The 19696-nt window shown below is 48.5% G+C and overlaps 1 protein-coding gene across 1 annotated transcript in view; it reads left to right on the top strand.

Annotated features, from left to right (window-relative positions):
• LOC126534925 (putative phospholipase B-like 2) overlaps positions 1–19270 on the top strand; it is a 37841-nt gene extending 18571 nt beyond the window's left edge. The window contains exons 6-11 of the mRNA XM_050182129.3: positions 7991–8151; positions 15199–15291; positions 16616–16687; positions 17180–17332; positions 17883–18042; positions 19018–19270. Coding sequence (XP_050038086.2) covers positions 7991–8151; positions 15199–15291; positions 16616–16687; positions 17180–17332; positions 17883–18042; positions 19018–19209 — 831 coding nt within the window. The 3' untranslated portion in view covers positions 19210–19270. The remainder of the gene's footprint in view (positions 1–7990; positions 8152–15198; positions 15292–16615; positions 16688–17179; positions 17333–17882; positions 18043–19017) is intronic.
• Positions 19271–19696: the final 426 nt, after the last annotated feature.

Here is a 19696-nt window from a genome sequence, read left to right as displayed (position 1 = left end):
GTTAGAATATTAGCTTAACTGTGCAAATCGATGTCCTAGTGTAAAATGAGTAAGAAATACCAAATTGTAACGATATAGAAATGATGGATGGTAAAGAATAATGGAATTCTGAAAATAGCGGGTAGTACCCTTGTCATTAGCAGGTAAGGAAGGCTCGGCCTGGCTAGCCGAGTCTCTCAACGAGGCTTGGCCTTACCTTAGCCTTACCGACGCGCAGTTAGAACACAGGCGATAACTTGAACGGGCAAGAAAGCTGCGGATAACATAGGCTTCTTAGAGTGAGGGTGACGTGGCATCGTGGCGATGCCCCCTCCCCCCCCCGCCCTTCTTAACGCAACACCTGGCGCGCTTGCGCGGCAGCCGGTGACCCCTTTCGCTCGCTCTGCTCTGTCGAGGCGCACTTGTGACGTGGCGTCGCAGCCATAGGGAATTAGGTGCTGCTTTTCGCTTCTGCAGACGACTGACGCAGGCTTTTTCGCTCAATGAGCCATTTGACGCTTTCGCGTCAAAAACAGACTTGCAATACGCGTAGCAGCATCCATTGTTGTGGTGATAGTAAGAAGCGCGCGGATTATAGCTAGTAGTCCTACGCTGCTAGACTAAACGGCATTAAATCCCTGTAGGCGATAAGTGAGATCTTACATAAAGAAAAAGTCGTATAAAATCCACTAGTTTCCGCCGAGAACATTGAAACGCTTCGTGGTTGAGCATTTCTGCTTCACTGTTGGTCTTGGCAATATCAATGGGATACGCTACCCGAGGTTCCGATCTGGCCCCAGAACTGACTTGCTCCACAGAGACATGAAAAGGTGATCAAGGAAAGTTATTATTGGAGCGAAGCTCTCAGGCGCCCTTTCCTGCTTTGAGCATCGGCTTACCTTGGCGTCCCTTGTCTTCCTTCGCCGTAACCAAGCGAACGAGGATAGCGAAGGATGAAAGAGCGAATGCGAGACGCAGTGGGGGATGAAAAGCTACGATAGTGAAAAGAGCGCGAGGAGGAAAAAGGAGGAGGCCGTGGTGTAGCTAGGTCGTCTGGAACCCGGTGCCCATAGGTCTCCTGTCAGCCCCCCCCCCCCCCCCGGGTGTAGTCGAGGAAGGCGAAGATATCGACAATTTCCGGGTCTTCAGACGTATATGACACCCCCCCCCCACTGGCCCCTTGCACCCCTCCCCCCCGTTGCTACGCCACTGAGAGGAGGCTACCATGAAGACGACCACATGACGCTCACGTCCGCTCATCCGCGGTAGCGGCGGCACCAGCCACGCTGGGGGGCAAGGAGAAAAGCAAAGGATCAAAAAGCTCGCCTTCGCGCGTAGCTTTCGCCGCAAGCGTTTGCGGGTGGAGATTGCGGTTACATAAGTTGCAGAGAGACATAGAAAGAAAACAGAGCTCAGAAAGGCAGGGCGGTTAACCGGTAGATATTCTGTTTGCTACCCTACACTGCGGAAGGGGTTAGGGGAAACAGCTAAATATATAAGGAAGTGCACACACATAGAAAGAGTGGGGATGGGGAAAAAAGAAAAAGACATGCACGCACCAAGGAACGCAGGAGTGTCACAATCGTTCAAAGAGGTCTCTGGAGGCACCGCAGTATCGCCTTCATCGCTTTCTGGTGTAAAGATCGCATCAGGCGACACACGAAGATCGTCTATTCAGAAAGTGGCGGGTCATCGAGGCATGCCAAGCCATCACGAGTGACTGTCTCTGGGATCTCAGTAAGGACAGTAATGGAGGATACGTTCGATTGTTTCATCGCTGCCGCAGCTATCCCAGGGTCCCACTGCATGGTCCCGCTGCAGTCGCTTGACTTTGGGACCCTCGCCTGTATACTATTAACCAACACTGTTAGCCATTCTGATGCGGCAAGAAAATGCACTCGTCAAAGACACTCCAAACCACAGTCCGCAGAGAACAGTTCTTTCGATTCGGGAGCGTCCAGATGGAATGCGTAGTCCGAGAGATGGGTCGAGGCGGGGCAGTCGAGTATGCCGGAAGCCTGGCGCATTCCACATGGTTAAGGGGCATCCCGCGCTAATATGCGAAGCTTTGCTGCTGCAATAGTTCTTGATAGCGGGATGGGTTCCTTCACGGCATCCTCGTGAGCCCTCCTAGCAGCTTCATCGGCGTTTTTGTTGCCGATGACGCCCCAGTGGCCTGGGAGCCAATGAAAAGTGATGTCACGCCCTTTCTCTGCCAGGTGGTGATATAGCTGCATTAGTTCCAGCAAAAGTTGGTCTTGAGTTCCACGACGTAGTGCTGATAGCAAACAATGCAGGGCTGCCTTCCAATCGTTGAATGTGCTCCATTTTCATGGTAGATCTTTATCGGTCATGCGAAGAGCGCTGCGAAGTACAGCAAGCAACGCAACTGTCGCCGTCGTCCGGTGAGGAGTGTTAAGTTGAGTGGTCACGATTTTTCGGGAAGAATTACAGCTCCTGAACATCCGTCCGCAGGTGTCGAGCCATGGGTGTATATCTGAAGTTGGTCCTTCTATGTCTCGTACAACATGAGTAGAGTTAGCTGCTCGAGAGCTGGCGAAGAAAGTCCTGCTTTTGTTCAAATTTCCAGTAGTTAGAGTCGAACTTGTGGGCAAGCCAAACGCCGAGGAGGTGCCAGGAGCCTCTCACGCGTATAATCTCTAGGGAGGCAGTCACAGTGCCGCTGTTTCGGCAGTGCGGCGAGGTGGTGGAAAAAGGCAAGGACAACGTGCCTGATGTGTGCTCTGAGCACTTCCAATGTCGTATGAGTTGTACCTGGGTAATCGTGAGCTACCGCAATTGTCTCCGCTGGGGATATCCAGCGCGGCAATGCAAGACAAACCCCGAGTGCCTGCGCCTGATCTCTCTCGTTTGTGCGGATGTTACTTCTGCAGGTACTGCTCAGTACAGGTAAGCTGTACCTCAGCTACCCGAGCAGCAGAGTGTTGTAGAGCTGTCAAAGCGCGTGTATTGACGTACCCCACGTTTTCACTCCAAGAAATTTGAAAACGTGTGAACTGGTGGTCAGACGTGTCTTCACGTAGCCCACATGGGGACTCCAGCTGAGGTCTCGATCAATGATCACCCTTAGAAATCTGTGCGTCCTGGCGTAACAGAGATTTTGCCCATTGATAAATATAGCGTAGGACGTCATTGGCTTGCACATTAACGCGATGAGCGCACATTTCTCTGGGTAATTCAAGAGATGTTGTTTACTAAAATACGCCAATATTGAAGTCGCGGCTTTCTGAAGCCTCTCGCGCCACTGAGGACGTGTTACACCTTATGTGCACACGCAGATGTCATCGGCGTACATTGATATCTGGACAGCACTAGGTATGCCTCCCACGAGGCCAACAAGAACAAGACTTAATAGTGTGGTACTCAAGATGCCACACAGGGGAACACTATGGTGCGTGTAGTGTTGAGAGGTCCGGACTGCATCCCTCTAAACAAAAAAGAAGACCTCACGTTTAAGTCCACCGTGTGTTCGGCCGCCAAGGCCAACCGATTCAAGATCATCAAGTATAGCGCCATGAGCAACATTGTCAGGCGCTCCGTTTCGTCCAGATACATAGCGACAGATAACCGTTCACATCTCTTGATGTTTGACGTAAGAGACCATATCGATTGCCTTTATTTTCGGAGCAGCGGGGACGTCGAAAAGCGGCCATAGCATTTGGATAAACTTTGTAGTTTTCCACGTACCACTCCAATCTGGTAAGGATCATGCGTTCCATCACCTTTCCTACGCAACCAGCCTGCGTGATCGCGCAGTATGACGTGAGCTCTGGCGCTGACTTGCAAAGATTAAGCAATGATACCAGACGGATTGCCTTCCATTCTTGAGGAACGTTTCCATGCCGCCAGGGTTCATTGAATGTTTCCAGTACAGCATATTGTGCTTGCTCACCCAGGTCGCCTAAGATGCGGTACGATACGCCACCTAGTCCAGCCGACGATGACTGATTACACAAAGCAAGAGACCCGCCGTGGTTGCTCAGTAGCTATGGTGTCGGACTGCTGAGCGCGAGTTCGCGGGATCGAATCCCGGCCACGGTGGTCGCATTTCGACGGCGGCGAATTGTGAAAACACCCGTGTACTTAGATTTAGGTGCGCACGTCAAAGAACCCAGGTGGTCAAAACTTCCGGAGTCCTTTACTACGGCGTGCCTCATAATCAGAAAGTGGTTTTGGCACGTAAAACCCCATAATTTAATTTAACAAAGCAAGAGCCTCATCGAGCTCCAAGGTAGTGAATGGCAGGTCCATGCGTGAATCTCGTTTTTTCTAGTCTGCACTAGAAGAAGAATGAATTTGAATGTGGCTTGATGCTATCTGTAGTATCAAGGGAATCTGTGTACGTTGATTGGCCTGCAATCATCTTTCAAAAATTTTCCGTTACCTTGATGTAGTTCGGACATTCGAAAAGCACCAGGGCTCTTATTGGGACGCGTTGTTCGGCAGATACACGTAGGCCTCGAATGCTTATCTGTATGCGAGAGAGACGTTTTCGGGCGTCTAGGGATTCATAAAGTTTCACTCACCGTTGAGACTCCAGTTTGGCCATACGGCGCTGAATTTTCTTATGCGTGCGTCTCGGTTTTCTTAGATCATGAATGGAATTTGTGCGTCGGTATCTTCGCTCTGCACGCCGACGAATTGTAGTGAGTCGCTCCAACTCCACGTCCACATCTGCAACATTGGAGGAAATGCGAGCGTGGACATCGCATTCTTCGTTGCTTCCTTGATCGCTTGTTGAAGATCAGAGGCAGGCTTTTGTGGCAATCTTTTTCCATGCTGGTTTCGAATGTTGACCAACCAAGTAGGCTGATTGTGTTTGCCGAATTATAGCTAGCCAACCGTTTGATCTTAAGGTAACTGCAGATATGAACACTGCCATGCGTCTCAGTGTCTAAAAACCACTCCACACGATTAGCAAATCGACGTGACACAAACGCCAAGTTTAAGCAGCTGCTCGACGATGTCCCTCATAGAAAGGTATGGCTGCCTTCATTAAACAAGGACAGTTCATGATCATATTCAAATGAAGATGGTTGCGGGCTTATTGCGTTAATTTTGGAGCTTCCCCAAATATGATGGTGGGCGTTAGAGTCTCTTGTGATAATCCATGGACTAGGGTTTGCTGTCAAGGTGTCTAGTCTCTTGCTGTTCAAGCTGGTTGACGGGGATAAGCAGGTACCCGCTAGACTGAAGAATAGCTTTTCGTTCTTAACACTCAGGCAGACATACTGGTATTGATCGTGAGGCGCCAAATGCTGAACGACGTAAGTAAGCTCCCGACAAATAAACACAACGAGCTTGCTGCTTTCGCTTTAGATTTAGGGCATGTTTTATTTGAGTACACTACCTCTGAGTACACGACCGTGGACATGTGAGTACAGGACCTCTTTGCGGAACGATTGGTGATTGTTACCCGTGGTTTATTAGAGGGCTGCGAAGACTGGGCCCAGCGCGTCCAACACTTGCAGGCCACTTCGAGCAGTTGAAGTAGTAATGCTTGTCAGTATTTCTTATGGCTAGGGGTGGCCTTCACGAAATCTTACTCGTTTCGCATTGGAATGGCCGACAACGCTCTCTGCAATGCCTGTCTTTGCGAGGAGACGCTGGAACACATTCTGTGCGACTGTCCTGAATATAATGTTCAGAGACAGTCCATGGCGTCCGTTCTAGCGCACCTTGACAATAGACCATTGTCAGTTGCAACCATTTTCACATATCGCCGACTGAAGACATCGCAGCTGAAGGCGACGAAGGGACTGCTTCGGTTTATGAAGGATACGGGCTTGGACAAGCGGCTGTGACAGTGATGTCACGTACCGCACAAGAGTGACAGACTGTAACCAACGATGTGTGTGCCGTGTTATGTGCCCTCTATCTCTTCTCCCCTTCTTTCATCCCCCCCATCCCGCTCCCATGTGTAGGGTAGCAAACCGGTTAGGCTAAACTGGTTAACCTCCCTGCCTTCCTTCTCCACTTTTTCCTTCCTTCCTTCCTTCCTTTGCTGACATTCAGTAGCGTCGACGATTTCGCCGGCATCGTATAGCTTTTGCAGCTCATTTGTGGTATGAACTGTGTATAACCATTTGTTTGAGAATGGCAATTTCTCTTAATTTGCGTGCAGCGTTTGATTGGGGCATCATTTAAGCCATCACAGTTACGCACTTTAGATTTGTTGCGCGGCGAGCGTCCGCAGCGTGCGACTCAGAGCAGCGAGGACAAAACGTAATGTTCGCACAGAAGCCTTTGACATGGCCATTCTGATGCAGTTAGGGCTCTGAAGTGGTCTGGGGACGAATGGCCTAACGGCATGACGGAAGTGTCCAACGGACATGCGAAGGGATGGAATCACCCTTGAATATCTGCTTTATGCAGCGGTTGTTACCAAGGTGAAGCACATATGCGCGATGATAACTCCTTTGATCACGGGTTTGATGAGAATTAGGAAGTCCCAGTTCATCATTGTCAAATCGTTCTAGTAGATGACGCGCACCATGCCGGCTGCGTGCAATGGTACAATCGCTCAGACTTTGATGCCGCCTAAATTTGTTATTCTTGGAAGCCTGTCCAAGGCGCTACATTAGTCGCGTCCACAGCGAGAATATTCCTTCGCGTGTTTTATCAGACTTCCCTTATTTCATTCGGCGTGATCCCCTCGAGAAGCAGGGAGAGAGCTTGCCGGTTAAATGCTCAAAGGCTAATGGAGGAGTCTTTGGGCAGGAATAGGGTGCTGTGTAGCCAGCTTTACCTTTTTTGGCCTTCACAGTTAGTGTCTTTGTTGGTGAAGACACCTTGTGGATCCTTATTTTGGCCTTCCTGCTCATCACCGCCTCAAAGTTGTAATCTGACGAATCGCCGCCTGTGACCGAGTACAGTTCGGTGTCCTCGCTGGTGCTCAACCAGGTACCTCGTTTCCTCAATGATGTCACCGTAGTCGACGTCTGGACGGGTGGCACCGCAGTTGACTCCGCGTCCGTAGCCACAAGACAGTCAGCCTCCCTGGTGACCTCGCTGGTGCTGGACCTGGTGCGCTAATTACCCAGAGAGCTTGCCATAGCAGACCTCAGACTTGGTGGGCCTGTGGAAGGCTCCGCGTACCTTGCCACTGTGGAGGAAGCAGCGTCCCCGTAAAACGTGGAAATTTCGATGAAAATGCAAGGAGCAGGGACAGAAGCATTCTACCAAAGAGGCACTTTGAAGTTTTCCTACTTTGCATAGTTCATAAGCTGCGGTTCGCGGGAAGCGGCGACTATGTGGCCGGTCTGTATATAGCGCCGTGCGTCGGGACTCTGCCAGTCGGTGCGATGATCGATGCGTTGCCTCAATATAGAGCGAAAAAAACACGCATAGAGCTGCGCTAAAATTTCGCATTACGGGATATCGTAGTCAACAGTGAATTTTTTAAATCTGTCTTTACAATTGAGCGAGAGCCGTGAGTTTAATTTGTTCATATCTCTATCTACTGGACGAAGCTATCGCTGTCTCCATTATGCGGAGAGTACTTAGGATGATTAAGCATTCGGATGACGAAGAGACTGTGCAAACAAACGACTAATCTAGGCGAGAAGTATAGAATAGTGTCAAGCTGTAATAATGGCGAATAGCCACAGTGACGCAAGTCAAATCACAAAAGCGTTTATTGGGTGTACTCACCAAGACAAGTAACATTTAGGATAATGATGGCAAGCTTACCTTGTAACTTTTTGTTAATACCGGCATTTCGTAAGTCATTGCTTTTTTAACCATTGTATTTGTTTTTCTTTAGCCTTACTTTGCTAGCTGTATTTGTTCATTGTTGTCACATTTCTTCTTCCTCCTTCGAACACACACTTAGCTAATGATGCAATTTATGCGACTCACTATTACGGCCTGAGCAAAAAAGCACCATAATTTTCATATAAAAAAGTTTTCAGCGTGTCTAGGTTGTGGTTCCATTTAAAGTGTTAATGTAACACAGCCTATGCAACCTTATTTCATGAACGTCACACAGGCTATCACGGAGACACAATTGTTGAACGACAATCAGGAGCTGCACAAGCTGGTCACTCCTAGCGGAGGAATCCTTGCATGGGTAAGGGCAGCAGTCTCATCTCGCCTCGCCAAGTCCGGTGAAGAGTGGGTGCGCACAATGGCAACGGAAAACAGCGGAACGTGAGTATTTCATGAGCAGAACTTACAGTTGAGTGAGGGGTTCATTTTTTTTTTCGGCACACAAAGAAACACGAGCATCTTCGTTTTTTGAGGCTAAACTTGACGAAAAACAATTGATTCTCCATCCCAGCCCTGCTAAAGTGGATGCCCAGCGAAGCTCTTGAAAACGACCGCTACAAGAGCTGAGGGGGGTATGCAGTGCTCAATTGCTTCAGAGTAATGGTGGTACTGATAATGTAGAGTAATGGTAGTAATGAGAGTAACGGTAATTTTGACAGAACGTCGCCGCTGGTCGTATTGCCGTTTCCTTTTCCCTTTGCTGCTCCTCGTCTTCACACTGCTCCTCGGGAGGCCTAACTATGCCTTGCCTATCCACAGTGGTGCTGCAACAACAATGAAATCAGTTGCTAGGCTGGTTCCCTTATATACGAAAGCCTAGTGGCGTCACTGTCAACGCCGCAAACTGCCGTCGCCGCGGCAGCTTGCGCAACAGTAATCTTTACAGGGAAACGCATGCGCGGAGGGATATGTGCTTCGGATTGCTATCAGGAGCGCCTTATCATCAGTATGTGGTTTGGATGCTTGTTTTGTGCTTTTTCTTTATTGAAACGAATGCTCTTCTGTATGCTATGTGTGCGTAATTACAATGTACGTATGCACTTTTCGCTTCCCTTTGCTGAGTGTTTGAAGCCTGCTTCATCTCCGCCGCTGATTGACCCAGTATTACACTACCTCCGGTATCGGCCCGCATTTCTGTCCACGGACATGAACATGAAAAATGCCCGCCAACGAGATGCTAACGATTTCGCTGTAAAATTAATATTGCAGTATTACAGAGGGGTAACAGTCTTCATCTGCAGCTAACGTGAGCAACAGGGCTAGTGCACAGACCGCAGCTTCCCGCGGGCATTGCTACGTCGTGCTTGCGATGGGTACACTTTCATTCGGTTAGTATTCTGACGGTTAGTATTCTGACGGTATTCGGTTAGTATTCTGTAAGTTGTCAAAAGCTAGGGTCTACCGCACTGGCAGTTCCGAGCACTACATGTTTCAATTGACCAGCCACAACAGTCGCGTGCCCGAGGAAAATGATGAAAACTCTACACTTTCAGGCAAAATTGTCGTCATTATGCCCACTTTTGAACCAATGACTCTCTCGATGATGGCCAGTTGTTATAAATGCCTGCTTCGCATAGAAAATTTAGCATTTTTTTACAATTATGCTTTTACACACGGTGAACTCCTCGCACGTGTTCTGTCTCATACTGACAGCGGACAGCAGAAATTACCGAGCATAAAAGCGTACCAGCAATGCTAATGTAATGTTACGTTGTAGAAGCTCATCAGTCCACACAAACAAGAGGCCATGGTCGCTTCTTGAATTTTTTGTTAAAGGTGTGCCTTTGAGTGGAAGCACTGGCCTTGTATAGGTGGCGTCGCGTCACGTGATGCGCAGATCTTTCCGCAGTCTACGTAGCATTTCGCATATCCAGAAAAAGGCCGTCACCGTTCATTTTCGTTACGCTCGCATAAAGGTACAGTTGGCTTCTGTTGCGAAGCTGTGCCCCTTGTTCTACTTCTTGTCGTTGGATGTTCTGGAACACAGAGACCTGTGCGTTCTACGAGAGGCAAAGTCACAGGAGACGCGTTCAGTGACGTAACTTTTTCACCTATATGAACGGGTGCGCCTGGTATGCGTTCGAGTAATCATTCTCGTTGATGTAAATGTCGCAACCTCGATTTCGGTGTCCGGAAACAAAGCTGTTGCGATGGCTGATCTGTCGCGAGCGTCTTTCCTCGCTGCCACTTGCGACGCGGAAAACATTTATGTGAGTTATTGGAAATCTAGTGTTTACTTTCATATCAGCGCCTCGTGTACTACGGCTAACTTTGAGGACAATCAGCAGCAGAGCAACAGCCATTTTCATGCAGAATAGAAAACTGAAGATTGCCAACTGTGCAAGAAATACTCTTGCTTTTTTCATGCGCTTACGGATGCTGTGTGGTGTTTATAATCTATACTACCGCGTCTACCGACGCGGAGTACTTATCCCACACTGCTTTGACGGCTTCTGTCCGGCAAATCCATTCCTGGTCTTCCAGTGGACGAAGATTTCAGCTTCCATGGCCCTGTGCCCAACGCCGAAGACATGCGTTCAAGAAATTGCGTGACGCACTGAGCTAGATTACATAAAGTTGCATTCAAGCTGTAACCTGCCGAAGAAGCCAAAAGGAATTTTATTCTCGGTCCTTGACAAAGAAGCGTCAACGGGAGCCAGATTCTGACCGTGCGCATACCAATAGACAGCGCGATTTGGTCCTGTTGCTTTGCCCCATGCACTTTAGCTTGCACCCCTGAGCAGTGCCATCAAAACGAACACAGCTCTCTGACGTCCACGGGATATTGAGAAAAAAGAGAACACGCTCCAGAGCCGTGAGTATTGAGATGCTGTCAACACTAAAGATTGGCTGAACTGCGGTGAACAATTCTATGGGTCGGTTCTTGTCCTCACAACGTAACTAATGACAACGGGCAGGTGTTCCTGGTGTCCATAGTCGCTCGTCTCATCGCCATACATTGAGCGAATGAATGCATCAGCGCAGCATGCAGCGACTCGATGAGGTCGTCCTGCGCTCTATTGCTAGTGTATAAAGCGTTTTTACAGCGAAGCTGCATACCTCTACCCTCCAATGAAATTTTGGTGTCGTAAGCAAGAAACTCCCATACGTGGGCCGATTCCGAAGATGGTGCAATGACGGACCGACCCGCGGCGGAGGTGAGGCATGCGTTAAGCACTCGCCGTACGTGGACCCATCCCGAAGATAGTGCAAGAACGGTCCGACGCGCAGCGTAGGTGAAGCAGTCGTTAAGTAGTCCTCATACGTGGCCCGATCCCGAAGATAGTGCAGTAACGGGCCAACCCGCGTTGGAGGTGAAGCAGGCGTTAACCACTCGCCGTACCTCGGCCGATACCGAAGTTAGTGCAAGAACGGTCCACCACGCGGCGGAGGTGAAGCAGTCGTTAAGGACTCATACGTGGCCCGATCCCCAAGATAGTGCAACGACGGGCCGACCGGCGTTGGAGGTGAAGCAGACGTTAAGCACTCGCCGTACCTGGGCCGATCCCGAAGATAGTGCAAGAACAGTCCGACGCGCGGCAGAGGTGAAGCAGTCGTTAAGCGCTCCTCACATCTGGCCCGATCCCGAAGATAGTGCAATGACGGGCCGAGGCGCGTTGGAGGTGAAGCAAGCGTTAAGCCCTCCCCGCACGTGGGCCGATCCCAAAGATAGTGCAATAACTGCCCGACGCGCGGTGGAGGTGAAGCAGTCGTTAAGCACTCCCTATACGAGGCCCGATACCGAAGATAGTGTAATGATCGGCCGACCCCCGTTGGAGGAGAAGCAGGCTATAAGAACTCCCCGTACGTGGACCGATCCCGAAGTTAGTGCAATACCGACCCGACCTCCGTTGGAGGTGAAGGAGGCGTTAAGCACTCCCCGTACGTGGGCCGAAACCGAAGATAGTCCAATACCAACCCGACGTGCGGCGGAGGCGAAGCAGGCGCACTCCCTGTACGTGGGTGGACCAAGAAGATAGTGCTATACCGGCCCGACGCGCGGCGGAAGTGAAGCTGGCGTAGGCACTCCCCGTACGTGGGCAGACCCCGAAATTAGTGCAATACCGGCCCGACGCGCGGCGGAGGTGAAGCAGGCGTTAAGCACTCCCCGTACGTGGGCAGACCCAGAAGATAGTGCAATACCGGCCCGACGCGCGGCGGAGGTGAAGCAGGCGTTAAGCACTCCCCGTACGCGGGCAGACCCCGAACTTAGTGCAATACAGACCCGACCCGCGTTGGAGGTGAAGCAGGCGTTAAGCAGTCACCGTACGTGGGCCGATCCTGAACATAGTGCAATACCGGCCCGACGCGCGGCGGAGGTGAAGCAGGCGTTAAGCACTCCCTGTACGTGGGCCGAACCCGAAGTCCAATAACGGCCCTACGTGCGGTAGAGGTCAAGGAGCCGTCAAGCACTCACCAAACTCGGGGCGATACCGAGGATAGCGCAAAACTGGGCCGACCCTCGGCGAAGGTGAAGCTGGCATTAAGCACTCCCCATACGTGGACCGATCCCGAAGATAGTGCAATGCCAGGCTGACGCGCGGCGGAGGTGAAGCAGGCGTTAAGCACTCCCAATAAGTGGCCCGATCCCGAAGACAGTGCAATGCCGGGCCGACCCGCAGCGGAGGTGCAGTTCGTCATTAAGGGGCCCACATACACAGTTTCACTTGTCATCCTGCGTCATGGAGTAGCAGGTCACTGAGTTCATTAGTTCATAATTAGGTGAGTTTCAAAGACAGGATCATATTGCTTCAAGAGATTAACGATCTTTAAGAAAAGACCTTTTTCGGTACTTTCCTCACTTTAGTTATTGCCTCTAAAGAGCCCACCACTCTTCGCGTGTAGAATGACGTCTGCAGTACGTTATAGAATTTCCCGTTTGTTTTGCTTTTTTCTTCTGTCAAAGCGACACGCTGTTCCTGATTGTCATCAAGCAATTCACCTAAAGATTTGTATTTTCTGTATGAGTTCCAGCACATGAAGATATTTAAACGAGTTTGTAACTTTTCCTGTAGCCTGAACTTTTCTACTGCTTTCTTCTATGTGCTGAAGCCGACAGAGACGAATGAAGAAACTGAATGACCCTTCCACGCTGCGTTCCACTGCAGAAAAGCGCGACAGTAGAAGCAAAACGCAGTGTCTCTTTCGATGCTATATTCATACCAGTTAAACTCGTCTAACCACCGTGCGCAAAACCTTCGCATTTTGCTTGCCGTCTCTTTCTGCCGGTAGTAAACGAAAACGAGGCTGTATGGGACAACGCATAAGCCTGCTGCATATGTCACTGCGACATACGTCGGAAGGCAGCAGCCGCGAAGGGTCATCACTCAGTGCCCAGCTGAAACTCTTCATTGGAGAACGCTGGTCTTCTTTGTAACTGAGTTCAGCCCGGCAGTTGTCGTCCCATTGGCAGGAGGGTGCTCCTAGAGTGATCTGCCCTCGGGGAGCTGATTTGCGGCCACTCGGTGATCTAGTTCACTGCCAGTCTCACATACATGGCGCGATGAAAGAACTGTGGTGCTTAGCTCACGTTACTAGCGTTACCAAGTTCGACGTTAAAGAGTCTATTCTGTAAATTCAAATGCAAGTATGAAAATAGAAAAGCTTGCCCGAAGCATGACTCCTTGCACTCTTTCTTGGGCCAACTTTTTTCTGCGGGAGTGCCGAAACGGGTCTCCGGAAGGCTTTCCTCATGCCACGGAATCGCAGCACTTGGATTGGGGACGGCGAGTGGGCAGAAAGCACGCGACAGGTACACCGTTGCATGATGCGCTTGTAGGTGTGGTTTTACGCTTGCTGCGGCCGTGCGGTTGCAGTTTGCCCGGCGTGCAGCCCAAAATTGCTTACGCTGCAGCGGCTATGAGAATGCACTTCTCGAAAATTTAAAAACTGATGTGGATGTCGTGCTAATTGTGAAGCAAGCTAAAGTTGGCCACAATTGTTAGCGCCAAGCGCTGAAATGCAACAGCAAGGCGCCTTTTGCGCGCAGTGCTTGTTATCGGTGATCTGCCACCCCGCCTTGACATGCCTGCCGTTTGTTACTCTCGCTATACCGACTTACCGACTCCCAAAACACACACGATCTACCTGTAGTTAGATGGGTATAAACTGAAGCACAATATGTGTCTATGCTGCACAAGCCGGCTTGTCTAACAAAGCCAAATCATCCGCTCTGTCGGATTTGCTAGGCCTTTGGTTAGGCGAGGAAGTAAACAATTAGCACGTTTTATTTTTGTGATTAGATGGTTTGACATCTCGGGTACAGCAGTATGGTGCACACGTAACACACGTAATCTGGGGTTCTCGGCCTTCATTCTCGTCAAAAGCCTGCATTTCCCATAAACTTGAAGAATGAGGGGACACGCCCTACTGAGTAAAGTAATGGGCAGACTTAGCGCCCCTCTTAGATAATCAGGAGCAGCGGCCGCCCTCCTCCCCGCCCCACCCGTGTGCACGCCTGCGCGTGGTACGTGCTGTTTGCATCATATTTTGACTCTTTTAAGTGGTATGAAATCGAGGTAGCAACATGACAGCGTCTTTGCAGTTGCCATTTCTTTCCCCTAGCTTTTCCTCTAGAGCCAGTATAGTAACAATGAGCTTTCGCTAAGGTGCAGTTTGCATGCTTAATTTGTATTCGTTGGCTGGTCCACGTCGCACTTGCCTGCTGCAGCGCGGTGCAGGCTTGCGTTCTGAAAGCTAGAACAGGAAAGGTGTGCTGTGCCATCCTGTGCGAAGCGCTGTGCATTGCACAAACATCGCTCGTGTTCGAGTACGTTTTCGAACACCCGACGGCCAGGTAACGCACCGGCGTGCTGGCAAAATATCAAAGCGCGTGCGGAACAACAAGAAAGCTCGCCAAGTGAGACACCGATTAACCAGCAAATGCCGAATGAGAAATGTGCCTGGTTCCATAAAGGCAGTCTGGTACGGTTCTCGGATGTTTGCCATATTGCACCAATACCGCTCGCCGCCAGGTGCTCGCATCATCTGCTTACGAGCTGTTTAAAGGTTTCTAATGAGAAATTAGGACAAGTTCTAGACCTGCGGCATCGCCAAGGTTACTTTGATAGTCTATGCTGTGCAATTTATAGTTAATTTAGCGCAAGAGAAATTTAGTTGCAGTTGTCTGTTAAGCGTACAATATCACGGTACAGATGCTAGAATGGCTACTGAAATTAGGGGCTTTCATAAAAACAGTAGTATTACATAGGCATCTGAATATAGGTTTAGTACCTCCCTCTTCATGCTAATCACTTCTTATCCGTTTTTTGTAGTCGTTATATTGTGGATTGTAAAGTAGGAGCTTAACGGCACAATAGCATGTGCCCAGGTACAGCCTTCTTGCTTTTCTCTTGCATTCAATTACCCACGTTGGAGTGGGTGCAGTGCTATCAGTCCGAGATGTCATTGCGTTTTTATTCCCTGCAGAGGAAACAGTCAAAATTTAGTTCTAGACTACAAGCTCTTCAGTCCTGGAAAGCCTATCAGCAACGGGACACTTTTGCTCCTGGAACGAATGCCGTGAGTACTGAATTGTTTAGCTTTTTTCTCCGAGCCATCCACTAAATCCTTTCGGATTAAGAATGCTAGAGAAAACGTGGCACTAGTGTCCTGTTGCAGCGAGCGCCTAGCTATTCCGTTCTGCTAAGAATTATGGGCAGTGCGCGAAATCATCGTAACTTCATGTCAAAGACCACAATAAACCTGGACCACAAACAAGAAAATTTAGTAGTTATGGCTGAAATGTCATATCTAATAGCCATAACAATGTATTCTGCAGCACGAAGTAGAGCTCCTAGCAGCATAAATTAGCATAAAGCAGGGGCAGCATAAATTACAGTAAATATTCGCTGGCTGACTAAAGAAGCGTGGTCTTATACAACGAATTACTCTGCATTACTCGCTAAAATGAACTTACTGAGAACACATCAACACGTCAATATATTATCACAAACACATCACCCTCCTGTTTCCGGCAATATAATCTTAAGGACTCAGTTCCTGCAGAAAGCATTGTAAAACTCGCTATATTTATGCGAACTAGCAGAGCGTACATGTTGAGTGGGGAAGCCCGATTACGAGGGAGGCGGCCGGCGCGAAACAGATGTTTGAAAGGCGAAGCGAGCCTGGTATTCCATCGGAACAATAGTGAATAGAGTAGTGACATGATGTCTGGAGTGCCTCTGTGATGTGGAATTGGTCGTGCTTATGGCAGTGCTCTTTCTGTTCTTTGTGACCGGGTCCGCCGTGTTCCTAGAATGGCTGCTAGAATGGCTTTCATAAAAAACCATGTAGGTATGTAGGTATCTTTCATGTAGGTATCTCGATATATGTATACCCTATCCCACGGTAAGATTGGGACCAAACGTGGGGCACTTGGTTAACGGGCCGCTTAAGAGATGATGGTCTACTGCAAGGGACTAAAGGTTGCAAATCTTGCCAGGTATTCCTTTAATACCCCTGGTGTTTCTTTAAGTGCTTGTACCATTTACAGGACGAGAATGTTCGTCACATTTTAAATTACATATTTCTCATGCTTGCTCATACTTCTGTTGGTCAGTTTGAAGTTTGTTATTTCATTTCCTTTTTATGTTATGCATATAGCGAACAGCTCCTGTGGTCCAAGCAGGCGGTTCCTTTATTCATAGGAAAGAGAACAACAAGAACAAAAGAAGAACCAAACATTCAAAAGAAATGCAGAAAGTGGGATTACATGTGCAGGACACTACATTTAGCAATCGTTGAAGTGGCACTCCAGTTTGAGGACAAAAATAGATTAGCATCAAAGATATTTGCAGTATAGTTTGTGCATTCATGACGCTGCGATGATGTTATGTGCTTTCAGGGGCATTGCCAAATTTGAAGACATAAGTCATGTACTTCGAGACAGCAAATATTTTGCTGGCTATAACGTGGCGTGAGTATTCATTTATCTCAGAGCGGTTCCTGTCTCTACGAGTGAATTTAAAAAGATCACAAAAAAAAATGCTGACTTGTTCGGGTATTGTGGAATATTTATGTTGTGTGCAAAAGTGACATCTTTTGACATTATTTTTCTTGCCCGTAGAATAAGAACTATAGCGAGAGCGCGAAACGAACACGGATTAGTTATCACCATATGTGTACCATATGTCAGTAAATTAGTCGCTTTGGTCTAAAGCTTCATCTTTGTTGGTGGTAGTGATAACTGACAAACTTAAATTGTTGTAAGCCCTAAAGGCAAGTTCATCTGGAAGAAGTTAGCACGCATTTCTTCAAGAACTTTATTTTTTTCACACACGTCAAGTATTATTAGGTTGAGACGGCAGTCAGTATGAAACACAGCTTTAGACCTAATGCATCTGCGTTGCCTGTAGTCACTTGTTTCCGTGGCATGGAATTAAGGGAATTCAATTTTTCTCGTTTTCAGATATTTTCCTGAAATATTTGAAATGACATCGCAACCAGAAAGTGTGGAGAAATATGGCGACTACTACTCCTACGAGAACAGCCCACGCGCCAAGATGTTCCAGAGAGACAATGGCAACCTTACAGACATGGACTCCGTCGTAGCATACCTGAGGTAAGTGCAAGGCTGTTCCGGGAAACGCACCTGGCGAAGCTGGTTGGCCGTTAATTAAGAACACGAGTGCAGCAGCGTAATTTGCCTTTTTTATGGTGATTTGTATGTTCCAAAATACCTTTCAGATTGTTGTCACTACCTTCTGCGTATAAAGCAACCGTCAATTATATAAAGAAACGTGTCTCTGGCCCACAATACATAGCCACAACAATCGCATTCCTTCGCTAGTAATAGCCTCCTCAAATAACCGCGGCTTTGTTTACATTACCGTCTCTGGAGGACATTAGTTTCTTTTAGATATAGGAATACCGGCGTATTTTTCACCGTTCTTCCAACGCCAACATCTACGTCTTTCAATGATATGTCAATGTTATTTTTGATATACTTTTGCTTCAGATCATAACGACTTTGCGGTATAGCCTGTAGTTGAAGTCATGATTGTAAATGTAAAGTACTCCCCCTCAGCTATGCCCAACCTCTTCATATGATTTATTCACCCATTTATTTACCAGGTTAAATTTTGTATCGATTTCACGCGCTATTTTCCCAGGTACAATGACTACAAGAACGATCCACTGTCGCAATGCAACTGCACCCCACCGTACAATCCGGTCTACGCCATCGCAGCGCGCACTGACCTGCTTGACGCCAACGGACAGTACGACGTCCCAGGGATGCACCGGCGGGCTGTCGGTGGCATTGACGCCAAGGTGACAGTTGTTAATACAAAACGAGGTCATTATTTTCTACACGGACTGACACAGTGCAAACTTGCTTTTCGTTTCACGAAGGTCGGACTGCAATTCTGTATTATTGCAAAGGAAAGCATTCATGTTAAATGCAGGCCTCTATTTCAGCATTGACCACTGCCAGTGGTACCAGGGTCGCAAACTCTTACAAGCAAAAGTGCTCGCGTTCATAGTAGAGGTAAAGCTGCTTGCTTGCCTTGCGCTTTAGGTATTACCTCACAGAAGCCTAGAGAAGCACATAGCACTTTATTATTAGATCATCCTAGTTGTCTCAGTCGCAGTGCTGGTCTGGTCGAGAGGGACCTTTGTGACAGACGGTATAGTTCTCGGTTTCCTGGTCAGCCATTCTGAAAAGGGTCCGGAGACGCTAGCATGTCATTCTCACCTTGTCATCGCGCCTTACCTTTGGAATCATTCATGAGGTGCGTGTGAAACCGAGCAACCTCATGCTAGTGAACTCCTCATTTCGCATTTAGATTTGTTCGCCAATCACAAAATTCCTTTCCTATGACACCCCGCATCATGCAGAATCATAAAATACCTGGTTCTTGTTTGGTGGCCCAGCTTGATCTCTATCCTCTTCAAATGCGCTTTCTGCATACATTTGTTGTACATGGCTTCAAGTCATCACTGAAGCGTGAAAGAAATTAATTTTCGAGGCAATAAAGCTGGCCGATTGATACAAAACGACACTTTTCTGTGTGGCCAAGGCATCTACAGCCCACCTGTTCAGGAATATTGCATCATAAATTATGTGTCGTTGTGTACCCTGAGGCACAGAACTAGCACTTCGCGTGAAGTACGGCAGTTGACAAAACAAGTTCCGTGCTGGAGAATGCATACGTAAATTGACGTAGCCTGTTAGCGTTCTGCAAAGAAGAAGTGTGGTTGTCCCTTTCATCGTCCTATCTCAGACGCGTTTCTCTACGTATGTAGGTGACAAGTCATGAACTGTTTCCGTCGCTGGAGTTTGTCGGTGAGAGTGGGCCCACGTGGAGGACCCAGCCACCGTTCCAGTGGAGCACCAGCGGACTGGGAGGCAGCCACGTCGGGCAACCGGACAAATGGCAGTTCAAGCCTGTTCAACACAAATGGGAACCGGCGAGGCGCACCAGCGCGAGCAGCTGAAGGCCGCTAGGAGCGGTCGTGTTTCGGTGGCTGGGCGGTGACTTTACACAAATAAAGACATACTCTCACGCTTTATATGATGGTCCTTAATAAAGGGCCGTTCAAGTCGTCTGCTTGTCGAAAAAAAAATAATGATGACTCGGCACTGGTGGAAACTGCGAGAACTCTGGTATAGTCTGTGAGCTTAAAGGTCGTTTGATTTCTCGATATCCGATGCGCAGTGAATATAAAGCTCAAAGTAGAGTGCCCATATGAACTACGTAGTCGGTGACTTAATCTGGCGAAGAAACAGAGCAAAGAGGGGCCGACGCCTGCAAGACGAATGACGGCACGCTGATTACCAAGTAATTTATAGCGACAACTACACCAAATACCAATCAACGCGCTAGAAAAGTAGGAACAGAGTGGGAAAGCAAAAGTACACGCAGCATGCGCATAAATCATGAAAACTCCTTTTCCATCCGAACAATTGACGATCACACTCGCG

Source organism: Dermacentor andersoni, chromosome 7, assembly GCF_023375885.2.
Source record: "Dermacentor andersoni chromosome 7, qqDerAnde1_hic_scaffold, whole genome shotgun sequence".
NCBI classification, from domain to species: Eukaryota; Metazoa; Arthropoda; class Arachnida; order Ixodida; family Ixodidae; genus Dermacentor; species Dermacentor andersoni.
Note: the sequence above shows the minus strand (reverse complement) of the source record. Positions and strands in the feature narration are given on the sequence as shown.